The sequence below is a fragment of the Perissodus microlepis genome, chromosome 10 (assembly GCF_051167445.1).
Source record: "Perissodus microlepis isolate ML-2025 ecotype Zambia chromosome 10, ASM5116744v1, whole genome shotgun sequence".
Taxonomy (NCBI): domain Eukaryota; kingdom Metazoa; phylum Chordata; class Actinopteri; order Cichliformes; family Cichlidae; genus Perissodus; species Perissodus microlepis.
In genome coordinates, this window is record NC_140470.1 from 8,496,658 (window position 1) to 8,509,963 (window position 13,306).

The following is a 13,306-nucleotide window of genomic DNA, read 5'->3' on the forward strand; positions in this document are numbered from 1 at the left end:
TTTCTTTTAGTTAAGTACTTAACTAAATATATGTGTCTGAGCATGCCACACGATGGACTACTGCCTATCAACTGCATGGTCACAACACATTTATTTATCTTGTCGATCTTGCTGGCAGAAAACAGGCAAACCTGATCTGCTGGCTTCTTTGAGGGCTCACATTAAAGCTAGTGTAGAGACCGAGATGTTGCTCATGCGGTCTAAATCGCAGTGGAGAACGTTAGCTTGACAGGTGGTGCAGTACAGTGATTAGGACTAAGGCTTTAATGAATTTCCAATCATCAAATTAACTTCTTGCAGTAATCTTATTAATGACAGATCCATCTACACAGCATTCGGTGGGAAATAGCTCAAACCTTGGTCGCTGTGACACCACTGTGCAGGGCAGAAACAAAAGCAGTCTGCAGGGGGTTGTTGTTGTTGTGCAAACTACAGACAAAAGCAAAGGCAGCTTTGACGAGTTAAATGAATTAAGAATGCTTACAAGTGATTGTGCATATTGCAAACGTAGCAATATGAGATTAAAAAAATGGGAAAAATGTCAACAAGAAAGGTCTAAATATGAGGGGAAATGACCAAAAGTGCTATATGTAAAGGCTAACAGTCTTTTCTTAAAGTCTGCACAGTAGCACATAGTGCACAAACAGCACAATGATTAATTTGACTTTATTGCAAGACAGAAATAGCAGCAGCAGCCTCCAGTTAAGAGTCCTTGAATATAAAGGGAGGCCAGGCAGTACTGATAAGATTGTCTCATCTGGCTTGCAGGGCTAAAGTGCAGTGTGCAGCCTGGGAAAAAAGAAAAAAAATTGAAGGCAGGATGTGGCTACTATTAGGCAGGTAATGGGATCCATCTGAGATGCATTAGAATCAGTCAAACACAACCACACTTCAGTTCCATTCAAATGACTGTCACAATCACTTCAAATGCACACCTCCAGCATGTACTGTAGGTGACAAAAAAGTGTCTCTGGCTGTGGAGCAGCTCCTCTGAAGTTGTGCCAGGCTCAGGCACTTTCCTAATAGTGACGGCTGGGAGAGTGGCAGTGAGACTGATGTGCATGAGAGCTGTCAGCCTCTGCCCATAACAAATGCCACATCTCCACCGTGACAGAATGGAGACAGAAGGGAGGGACTGAGGTGGGAGGGAGAGGAGGTGTGGAGGTTACAGACAAAACCTGTGACCCAATTGTGGCCACACCAGCTGTTTCTCCTTCACTGCCTCCCAACCACCGACTTCTCTGCAGACCACATCCTGCTAATTGGCGACATAGCACACACATACACGCGCATATATATATATATATATATATATATATATATATATATATATATATATATATATATATATATATATATATAGACAGAGGAGTTGCTAAATAATATCAGTGAAATGGCCTGTTCCCAGTGAGAAAGAACATTCGCTGGTGCCTTAAGCTGAAGTTCTCTGATGATTGATAAGTGTTTCAAAACAGACTTCCCAGAAATATAAATGACTAGCTGCCCTGCCACCATGCTGGCTAATGTCCCCCTTGACATGCACATAGGCTGACAGACAGAAAGACGGACTGATGGCTGACTGACAGACTGACACACATACTGCCACCAAGATTCTATGAAGGGGAAACTGAATTAATTGGTTTTTCCTTCTGTGGATAAGTCTTCAGAGTGGTGTGTATGTGGCGATAATGGTAGGTTGCACTGACAGGCAGGTTATTTAATAAATCCTGGGATGTGTAAGGCTGAAAGAAAGGACACACACAAAACAGAGAGAACCACTTTCTTTTTTTTGCTCTGTATCTTGTCTGCCATAGCCCCAAGTATCAACCTCTGATGTTCTTTTTTTTTTTGTGCCGAAGACACTCAAACGCGCTCGTACGCACACATATGTACGTGTACACGTATACGCACACGCAGCCCTAATCACGCACCCACATAAATACACTTAATCGCTGACACACTCACGCATGGCAAGAGCAGTACTGCTAACACATCCAAGCATGCACAAGTAGGCTATAAAAGCACACACAGAAACATGCACAAGATCTCGCTCAATCAGTCTGATTTGTTTGTTTCCTCCTAAGCATTTGAGGATTCCTCAAGGAGGGAAAAAACTTTGTATAATCAAGTCAATTATGTCATTCAATCAAGTCGAAAATCATTTCGAGCCCTTTCTCACATCCATTGATTGCAAAGTCGTGCTGAATATTTGCTTGCTGCGTTCTATTGTGCAAATAAGCCATCTTTATTTGGAATGGCAGGCCAGGCCACGGTGAGGTCTTCGATGCCACTTCCAACTGAAAAAAAGGGAGCAAAACAAAGTCCTTCACCTTGCTCACTGTCAGTCAAGAAACTAACAGTGGGCTTCATAGGGGAGAGCTGGTTGCATATTGTCTCTGAACAAGAAAAAAAAATGCAGTTTCTATTAATTTCTAAGGGCTCTTTTGTCTCCGTCAGTACCGCGGTACATTATGTGCCCATGAAAAATCCATCCTCACTAAAATTGTTTAAACTCAAGGTCAAGTGCTGATGTTACAGGGACTGTATCAGCTGAAGGTGACCTTGACTGATGTGGATTATGACATGAGGGAAATGGATCTCTGCTCAGTGTGGGGAAATTATCTGTGAAATGCTGCCACTGTATCAAAGACTGTTGTGTGTGTGTGTGTGTGTGTGTGTGTGTGTGTGTGTGTGTGTGTGTGTGTGTGTGTGTGTGTGTGTGTGTGTGTGTGCGCACGCGCGCGGACATGTTTTAGAGTCAGCGTGTGAGAGCGCTATATATACGTCCTTGTATAGATGGGTGTGCATATATGCCTCACTCATGGGTGGGGGGATTTGCGTGTGAGAACAGCACGAAGCAGCAGCATAAAGAAACAGACAGCTAAATACAAGGCTGTGCCAATGCCGTCACAATAGCCCGTTGAAACTTTATTTCCAATCCTGAGTTGTATTTGATTCTTATGTTATGCTATCACAGATAAAAAGAAAACATTATTTGTTTTTGTTCGGAGGGTTTTTTTTCCTCTTTGTAGGGTGGTTTGGTCATGGCAGCTGGTTGTCACTGCTTGTTTGCTCTGTAAGTAAAATACATGTTGCTGACCAGCCATGGTGCACTGCGTGAAGCTACTATATCTTCAGATGTTTGCCTGTCGAAACACATATTCATTTCTTCAACTGTAAAGATAAAGGGAAAAACCTGCCCTGCTGATTCCTCTTAAGGCTCAACGTTTGAGATAGCTATAAAGACTGAGATGTTAGTCAAGAGGTCAAAGTTACACTGGAGTTAATCCAACATTTAATGGGAATTGAGAAGCGCTAAAGTGCGGGCTATTGTGACAACACCACGCGCGGTGATAAGAAAAAACAAGTCTTACCTTCCCAAACTGTTCAAAATACTGCTTCACGTCTTCCACTACTGTATTGGCTGACAAGCCACCCACAAATATTTTCTTTGTTCTTGTGACCATCTGGAAGGAAAAAGGGCGACAGGAGATGATTAGTGACAAAGCTTCAAATGCTTTGTGCAACACCTTTAATGAGACTTGATACACAGTAAGTGAGCAGCACCTGGGTTGGAGGATGTAACAGGGCAAAGACAGTGTGATGTTAAACAGGAATACATGCATTCACACAATGAAGATTATTAAAAAAGTAGCACCAGTAAGATCACAAACACTTGAGCTCTTAGAAGGAAAAACAAAAATATTTTAGTCATGTGCCTTTTCTGCACAATAGCTTTTCGGACGGACGCGCAAATCAAATCAGATTGTGAGAGAATTTAAAATTTCATCCATTTCATCCTTAAAAGTTTGTTTATCTTACCAAAAAAAAAAAATAATTTATGGACTTTCCAAAAAAAAAAGAAAAACAATTAATGAGAGCTAGGAGATGGAATCAGAGTGCATTAAAGCCTCATTTAGCTTCAAACAGCGAGAATATTAAGGATTATTACCCACAGTATCAAAAAGGGCACAAACATCTGCTGCCGACTACATGCTAAATTTAGGAGGACAATTTAACAGGGAAACACGGCAACAATTCAACATTGGCATGAGTGTAAAATCTTTTTTTTTTTTTTTCACGCACACAAGGTTGCACCAATTAAAAATTAGCTGGTAAACTAAATGAACTGATATTTATGTAGCAATATTTCTCAACACACCAAGTGTTTTCATAAACTCACAACCCCTTAACATCTAACAAATTAAACTGTATTAAAGGGTCTGTGTTATTTGTATTTTTTCTTTTAAGTGCAGGATATGATGTTATTATGATTAATGCTTTGGCCTCATCTGACTCTGCAATGAGAGGCTGCCTCTAACACTGTAGGGAGAAGGACTTTCACCTCAGACTGTTTCAGTGGTGATCACATTGCAGCTTATTATCTGATCCAGTCCTCGCTAGTAGCTCTACCTATTAATGGTACAAAGAGAATGCTAAACGTATTTTTATTATGATCATGAAAATTCGCAATTATGCTGGTTATGGCATTAGTGAGGTCAGTTAATCATCAACTTTGGAAACATCACTTGTTAATCTATCTATTGCCAAATGCAGTAGCACAGTGTTGATCGAGCTCTATGGCCCACTGCTGAGAGTAATGCAATATTTATCAATGCACGGTATTATCACCCATGTCTGTGGTGACTTTTCCGGAAAAAAAAAAGGAAAAAAAAGAAGCTGTATTTAGTTGCTGCTAATGCGATCAGAACATTTCCTTCTGCTGCAGCTTCATATTAAAAACATCTACAGTAAGTGGCAAAACACAAATGGCCTTTTTTATGAAGTAGTCACCGCAAATGTAGTGTCTATCAGTGAGTGTTGCACTAAAGGCTATCATTCATCAAATATGCATCGACAAAACAAGACAGTGGTCATTTTCAGCATCTTCTCGCAGTTTGAAATACGGCAGGCACTAATGGAACAAAGAAGGAGCAGCCACAGTGAGCTGCAGGCACCAGGCTGCACATCCTCAACTACTGACAGAGATAAGCCACGTTCCCTTTCGCTGTGCCCTACTATGTCCACAGTTATGCTATGTAAGACATAGTTTATGGGAAAAAATACATGTGTTGCTTGACTTGAAATTACAAGGGTTTTGTATGATGCCTTCTACTTTCTGAAACCAGTATAATTAAACCATGTTGGTCAGGAGTCACATGTAATTATACTCACTGGCCACTTTATTAGGTATAACCGCTAATTGCTCATTAATGCAACTATTTGATCAGCTAATCACATGGCAGCAGCTCAGTGAATTTAGCCGTGTAGACAAGATCATTATGACCTGTTTACTTCAAACTGAGCATCAGAATGGGTAAGAAAGGTGATTTAAATGTCTTTGAATGTGGCATGGTTGTTGGTGCCAGATGGGAAACAACCAGGCTTTATAGAGAATGGGTAAAAAAAAAAAAAACAGAGACTAGCTAGTGATCAGTAGTTCAGAAAAGAATTGCCAGACTGCTTCAAGCTAATAGGAAGGCAACAGTAACTCAAGTAACCCCTAGTTACAACCGGGGTATGCAGAAGAGCATCTCTGATCACACAGCCTGTGAAATGGGCTACAGCAACAGAAGACCACACTGGGTGCCACTCCTGTCAGCTAATAAAAGGAAACGGAGGCTACAGTTCACACGGTTCCCCAACAGTGCACAGCAGAAAACTGGAAAAAATGTTGTCTGGTCTGATGAGTCTCGATTTCTGCTGTGATGCTAAGACGGCAGGATCACAATTTGGCTAACAACTAAACAAGATGAAAACATCCCAACTTGTATCAAAGGTTCAGGCTACTGGTGGTATAAAGGTGTGGGGGATATTTACTTGGCACATTTTGGGCCCCTTAGTGTAAACTGATCATGGTTTAAACCCCAAAACCTGCTGCTTATCATGTCCATTCTTGTAAGACTTGGCTTAGTTTGCTCATATTCAGCTGATTTTCATCTCGAACTGGTTACCTGAACCTGACAGTGAGTTCACTGTACTCAAATGGCTTTCACAGTCACCCGATCTCAATCTAATAGAGCACCTTCAGGATATAATAGAACAGGAGATTATATAGATGTGGAGCTGACAAATCTGTATTACGTGACGCTATCATATACACAAACTAACCATGCCTTTACAATGTGTGGAGTGAGTTTGGGCTTCTAGTGAGGGGCGAAAGTCCCCAACAGAACGCAAGACAAAAATAGAGAGTCATTCGGAAATAGAATTTGCCAATAATACAATTGTTCAGTGCAGTTCAGTTCAGTTCAGTTCAGTTCATTTTTATTTCAAACATTTCAAACATGTGCCTTCACAATCATTACAAAATATCATTCCATTATTTGTTTGAAAAGGAGTAGGCAGAAGTATTTACTTATTTGTCCCTACCCCCTCAATTGTAAATCAATTATCTTGTTAGGAATCCAAAGTCTGAGCTAAAAATATTTATAAACTGCCCTGCATTACCTATGTGAAGAGGAAGAATGACGAGCTAGTGCAATGAAAGTCTGACCTAATTTTGGAACAAATAGGGACACATTGAGAAGAAAAGTTGAGCCCTTGACCCCAGAGTGAAAGGATCCAGTGGCTCTGGTTTGTCTTTTCTGTCCCAAGGCAATAAAGAGTTTTTCTGTTTTGACATGTATGATGATGATGGAAATCCTGCCGTGAAACTGCAGTACCTTCTTCTGCTTCTTCACCCAAACAACAGTCAGTGTTTTTCCTTAGTCTTGAACATAGGGCATAGATTTTTGAACAGGTGCTGTCAACCACCACGATCAAAACCCAAAATGAAGGAATATGTTTTGGAAAAAATGTGCTCAAGCCCTCCGGTAGAGCTCCAGAGATTGGAGAATCAATACCAAAGCACACTGAAGCTGTTCTCTTTGTATATGCTGGCCCAACACCTTACTAAGACATGGTAGGTTTTTACTTTAACTTATGATGCATCTTATAAGGTCAGCTTGTTTTTCTTGTACCAGTTTGGCCTGTGCAAACAGAGAAAGAACAAGATTACTGTACTTTGAAGAAGACCACATTAACCCAAACAAAATATTTACTGTCTCTGTAAAGTACTAAACCCATTCTACAGATTGAAAACGCGCTGATACGATGTGGTATATAATGATTTTTGATGCACCGCTCTGTAATCTAACTGGCAAAACAAACAAATTTAAAAAAAAAAAAAAAAAAAAGAGGCAGAAAACGCAGTGGAGAAAGTCACGGCTCTGATCTCTCTCGGCTCTCCTAAATCAAACAAAAATAAATGATGGGGGCTGGATAAACATATTCTGGAGATGCCCGGCAAACAATCAAGAAAGCTGAAAGAGTCTACCTTGATCAAAATGCTGACCGAAACACTTTCCATCTATGAAAGAGGCTTAACACTGAGAAAAAAAGAAGCGACGTTCAGCTAGAGCTGAAGAACCATCTGTCAAGTGCTTTCCAGGTGCACACAGTCTCACAGGCACATAGCCTGCACATATGCACACAGCCTCCCACACATGGGTCCTCTCCTACAGTTAGTTTCTTTTTCATGAATTTTGCGCAAGTGATTTTTAAAAAAACTATTGTTTTATCATACAACTCAATTAATCCAACTACAAAACAAAAAAAGGGAAAAGAAATGAAGTCATTTCCCAGTTTTAACTCTAATTTAAAGGTGAAGAAAGGAAAAGAGCTCAGCGCACAGCATCTTCTTTAGGCCTGGGGATGCCGCCAAGATGAACAAATAACCAGAAAAAAAAGTAACCACGAGAGGCCGGGGCTGACACTGCACGCTCAACCAGTAAAAATGTAATCAGCGATGTTTTATTACACTGACAAGAGCAACGAGTCTCACTCAGCGCTTCATCAACTTCATGAGAATGTGCAATGGGCCACAGGTTTAAATATGCAAACACAGCTTGTGTAGTAATTAGTGATGGCACACAGGTGTCTAAATACTCTTGACCATCAATATCGCTGCAGATATCAGCCTGAACAATTCATAGAAAAACAAACAAATCAGTAAATCCAGTGTTTGACATGCTATAAAGCGAAATCTGAGTTCATCTGTGTGAGTTAAATCATTGTAAGTCAAGCTTCCCAAGATGGTACCTCTGTTAGTCCTTAGGTTAAATTGCTATTAGAAGGTTCGCGTGGTAAAGAGGTAGTACCAGCCAAATTATGCATGCTAACATGCAGTGTCACCTAGTGTCAACGTGGCAATGATAATCTCAAAGCACACCTGAGGATGAGAGAGTACAGCTTAGACTGAAGAAAGCCGAGTCAAGTCTAGCATTACAAAGCCGAGCCTGACAAGCTGAGTCTGAGAAGTCACCAGATCAGAGTAAAGGTAAAGATGCCACTCTTTTCTGGTGGGTTTTCCCTCGTGGTGATGAGAATATGAGACTAACAGAGTTGTTTTCTTTCCCTGCTTTCATTTAATACTTCTATTTGCTGCTCTGTAAAAACCTTTACAGGCTCTCAGTGAAGCTTGATGATGTTTCTTATTCACTGCTTTGCAGCTCTTGACTACTGGCGGACATGCAAAGTATCAACTGACTAAATTAGGGTTATTCACTGGCCAAAACCCAGCAGCTGCATCATCTTCTGAACCCCTCCTCCTCCCAACATCATGCCTCGGGCCTCAGGGGTTATCAGCCTTGGACGCTGCCGCAGGCAACCCCCAGCCAGACAGCTGCTGATAAACTGGCTGTGCAAGCATTTATCAACATCACTCACTTTTATCATTGCCAATCTAGGTATAAAAAAAAAATAAAAAAAAAAATAAACAAGCCAATGTTCATGTCTGCTTGCCTCTCCACATCAGCTGTTTGTCCTGCTTTCCTTCTGGGCCACCCATTCCCCTGCTCATATTTCAGCCTCACTCCATCAGGCAGCAACTGGTCAAGTTTTCAGCCCTGTCTTCATACTCTGACATGTGTGCCCAATAGCTGATAGGATTGCTTGAGCCCTGGCACAACACAATTACTTTCTTTATTTCTCTCTCCATGGTGACAACAGGCATTAAGCCTCATAGCGCCAGAGCGGCAAAGTGAGTGAACTTATTGGAATCAACTGCGTTAGCTTATTTGTCTTTAAACATACACAGATCATAATGTAAGATGAAATTATATTGATTTCTTTTCCTTATCACACCAACTATCATATTAATTATACATTTGAAATGTAGGAAAGATATAAGTGACATAAGTGAACACAGCAGGGACGGAGCTGTACATCATAGTACTTTTAATGTTTGCAACCATTTTCAACGATATGCAAAGGGTTACAAGTGATCTCAATGTGTTTAGATAAAAGGTCTATAAATGGAGACGACTGTGTACTGTGGCTACTCTCCTGAGATGTGCGCCTCCAGCTAAAATCCCTCCAAAAGCACACCACAGAATCCCAGTGTAACATCCCTTAGCGCGTGAAGGGCACCTAGAAGCTCCATAATGCTACTGAAATGAAGAGCATGCAGCACTACGTGAAAAGGACACTACACACCAATATGAAGACCGCATCTAAACAGTGAACTTCCACAACAATACAATACAGAGCTACTGGGCTGTCTCTTTGCATACACCTTGCTTGCCATCATTTTAGGGGGGAATTAATTAGATTGATGAATGTATATTACATTTAGGTTATCATATCAGGTTTGCTGAAAGAAGGACGAAAACTATCCTTCATCATGTTTGCACTAATAAGTGCACCCATGAGCTGCAATCGCAAATAAAACCGTGTTCGATGTCATCAGACATATCATTACTGTACATTTCCTTAAAATATTGTCATATAATTGAGGCTATATCTGCTTTCCCTACTAGCCTCATATATTTTGTATGTGCATATGTGTAATTTTGATGAATGAATCAGTTACCAGCATGTGTTATCTGACAATAGAGCTTGATAGATCCTCTACACGCCAATGTATTAGTATCAGCATTCATAACAGCCAATAAATGAAAAATAATGAAGAGATGGGAGAAACACCCTTCAACAATTTTCCACATCATTTGTCCACCAACAGCAAACAGATGATTTGAGCAGTCGGACCATAATCCACGACTCATTGTGACAAGACCATGAGTTTATTTTTAAACTGCATTGTCATATTATCTGAATAAGGACTCAATAATAACTGAATACAATAAATGTTGGAGAAATGTGTTTGTGTTTTGTGTCGATATATCCGATATGCCAGATTTTTAAATACCGAAATATCATTATTTTATTGGTCTTAAAAAGATACTATGTCTGATCGAATATAATTTACTGGTATTTATTAGTAAAAATCAATAATTGCAATGAAACCAAGATGAATAAATTGAAAAATTTAAGTGTGAGTAAGTCACCAATTTAATTTGTACTTCTTGTTTCATTCCACAGTCCTTCTACAGTCTGCATTGTCTACTGACATTTAGAAGTTTCTGCTGGATTCTCTCTAAATCTACCTCCTCACTCCTCAGAAATACAGACAGATGAAGTGAAAATGCCATTAACTGAGTTGATGACAACACATTATGTTACCTTAAGTGCAACAAAGCCTTCACACCAAGTATTACACTGAACATTTTGAGGGTTAGAGCAAGAGAAGAGGGAATTGTTGTCGCCTGAGCTTTTGGGACATTGCGGTGTTTTGCAGTTAAGACAAGAATTAACGTAAACATACAAAAAAAAGAGTGTTGACATTGTTGATGTGAAATTGCCTAACTGATGAGTCTTTGCTTCTTCCATGCTTTTATAGCTGTTCCACTAGCAACTGGAGCACCAACGCTGACATGTGGCATAGTAAACAAGGAACAACACAGAATTGGGATTGTTGCAATCACAGTTCACAGTTGGGGTTTAACAGCACGTCTATTCATCTTGCACTGTTCAGTACAAGATGTCTGGTTTGCTAAAATATGTCCTCGGGTCAGTCTACCCTGCAATCCCGAAGTGTCAGAAGCCTTAGCAACATGCAGCATTTGAGCTCTTTAATTAGCCCAATTCTAATTTTAAAAGTAAAAGACTCATCTCTTCTTTTGTTTGTTTGTTTTCTTCTTCTGTACTGACACAAAGTAAACCATAACTCCAAAGTCAACGCTCGCAACGAACAGTAAATTTTGTATCTCATCACGCTGATCGTGCTGTTGAGAAGTTTTCCTGCCATACTTGAGATACAAGGAGCAAAGGTTGTTAACGATTGTCTTGTTTTAGGATTTATCTTTTTAAAACACAAAATGCATTTCTCGTTTCATAACAATTTACATAACTGCTGTTATTTTTCTAAAATATGTAGCAGGAGCATTAACATCGAGTCGATTGGATGAAATGACTTTGAAATTGCATCTAATTTGACACAGATCGTTTTACATGTTAACGAAGGAATTTTCTTAACTAAATCACACACTATGCAATAACAGTCACGAAGAAACTGAAAATTCCCTGCGCTGCATTTAAAGCCATATTAGTTCTGATCATTCCGGTCTGCCTGCAGTATTTTAAAAAGTCTTTTTCAACAACATTCAGTTCAAGCTGACACTTTTAAAAAATGGACCACACTTCAACCCAGTTTTCCTTTAACCCAATTTTTCAAACATTCAGTTATTTTCGCACATCCCTAAGAGACAGTAAGGAGAGTTATCAGCGTGAATCAGAAAGTTCGTGTGTGCCTCTGCTTCGATGTGTTTCTAATTTCTTGAGTGTGCGAGGCTGTGCATGCGAAGGGCTACAACAATTACTGCCCTAGTGCATTTATCATGGTAATAGAAGGCGTGCCACAGATGAGAGGGAGACCAAAGAAAAAAAAAAGTAAAAAGCTTCTGGTGCACTCTTATCAACACCTGTTAGCAGTTTTAAACAAAGACAGACGGAACCAAATGACTAACCATATACCTCTAAGAACAGCATGACCTTTTCTGTGAGGTCATCAAGAAAAAAAATGGCAGAAGCTATCTCACTGTGCCTGTCACTTTAGTAATGAGGACTAGCCCTGGACTATTTTAATATTTTTATAAGTTAGAAAGAGACTGGTTTTCATTTTGTAACTGTTGGGGGGGGGCACATAATGGAATCTTGATTTTAATAAAAGCACAACTCAAATTGACAATATCAATCTTTTTTCAGAACTTTGCATTTAGATTGGCCCTCCAGTTAATCATATTCTTTTGGATATCAAATGGAGCATTTAAAATAGCAATCCTTCAACTGTAAATCACTGGAACACAACGTTTCATTGTCCAGGGTACTTCAATGCATAAAAAAAGACTGTCATTGTCAATCCACTTTTTTTTTTTTTTTTAAAAGCCGTTTTATTCACATGTAGTTTTCCAAAAGCACTTAAAACTGTTTTGTGTACTGCACTCTATGTATTTTTACTGATATAACTTTAGTCTGAAGCCCAAAAAGCCTGAATTGATGCCAGTGTAGATGGAACATAACACAAACTCATGCTAAAGGCCAAGTGTATTACAAAAAAAAAATAGAATAATATTGGAATTGCATAATACAATATCAAATTCCATTCATCAATTTGACAAAAGGGAGATTTATTTAGAATTAATATCGCTCCATCACAAGAGAAGAACTGGACAAACCTCCATGTCAACAAGAGAAGGACACACAGCCAAGCCAATATACTAATGCATGATGCATCAACCACAGCCAAAAGCACCAAAACCAACTGGGTGTCTGAAAGAGGAATCCCCCAGCAAGTAAAACCCAAGAAGGTGTATTTGAAATAGCACTGGGACACCAGGCACACGTGTTGCTGCCACACCCAACTATCCTCCAGCGTCTGCAAGGAGACCAACCCAACAAAAAGGCACGTGGAAGTGGGCTGCAGAGGGTCTGGCAATCCTCAGTCCTCAATTGGACCCACAGTGAATGCAACAGCACTTGACATTAAATTGAATGTTTATGTTTAATAAATTCTGAATTTGTGCAAAGTTCTCTTAATCACTTTTGTATGATACTCAATTAAAGGTTTTAGGAAAGCTAACTAGAAGTGATACATGCCATTCATAATCACCATTTTCCACTTGGAAACAAATATATTTTTTAATGTTTAAATTAAGAAATGAATTTACTTTTCTTTGCTGGAGGATAGGACTTGGCCACAGAGATGCACAAACACAAACACACAGTATAGGCAATAAAAACAAAGGCAGTTTCCTCTCCTTAAACATGTTCTCTGACTCAAAAAAAAAAAAAAGACAGAAAAAGCAACTTGGAACATATCTTTTAAGCCATGCCGCACAAAGTCACTCAAGACCAGACTGTTTCACTGTGAAGACATATAATGACATTCTTTGTATCCACAGTAAGTGTAAACAATGTATCTCATTGC

At 39.6% G+C, this 13,306-nt stretch overlaps 1 protein-coding gene across 7 annotated transcripts in view; it reads right to left on the minus strand.

Annotated features, from left to right (window-relative positions):
• msi2b (musashi RNA-binding protein 2b) overlaps positions 1–13,306 on the minus strand; it is a 266,007-nt gene that overhangs the window by 180,352 nt on the left and 72,349 nt on the right. For all 7 annotated transcript variants that reach the window (XM_084941769.1, XM_084941766.1, XM_084941770.1 and 4 more), the window contains exon 6: positions 3,375–3,467. In XM_084941769.1, coding sequence (XP_084797895.1) covers positions 3,375–3,467 — 93 coding nt within the window. The remainder of the gene's footprint in view (positions 1–3,374; positions 3,468–13,306) is intronic.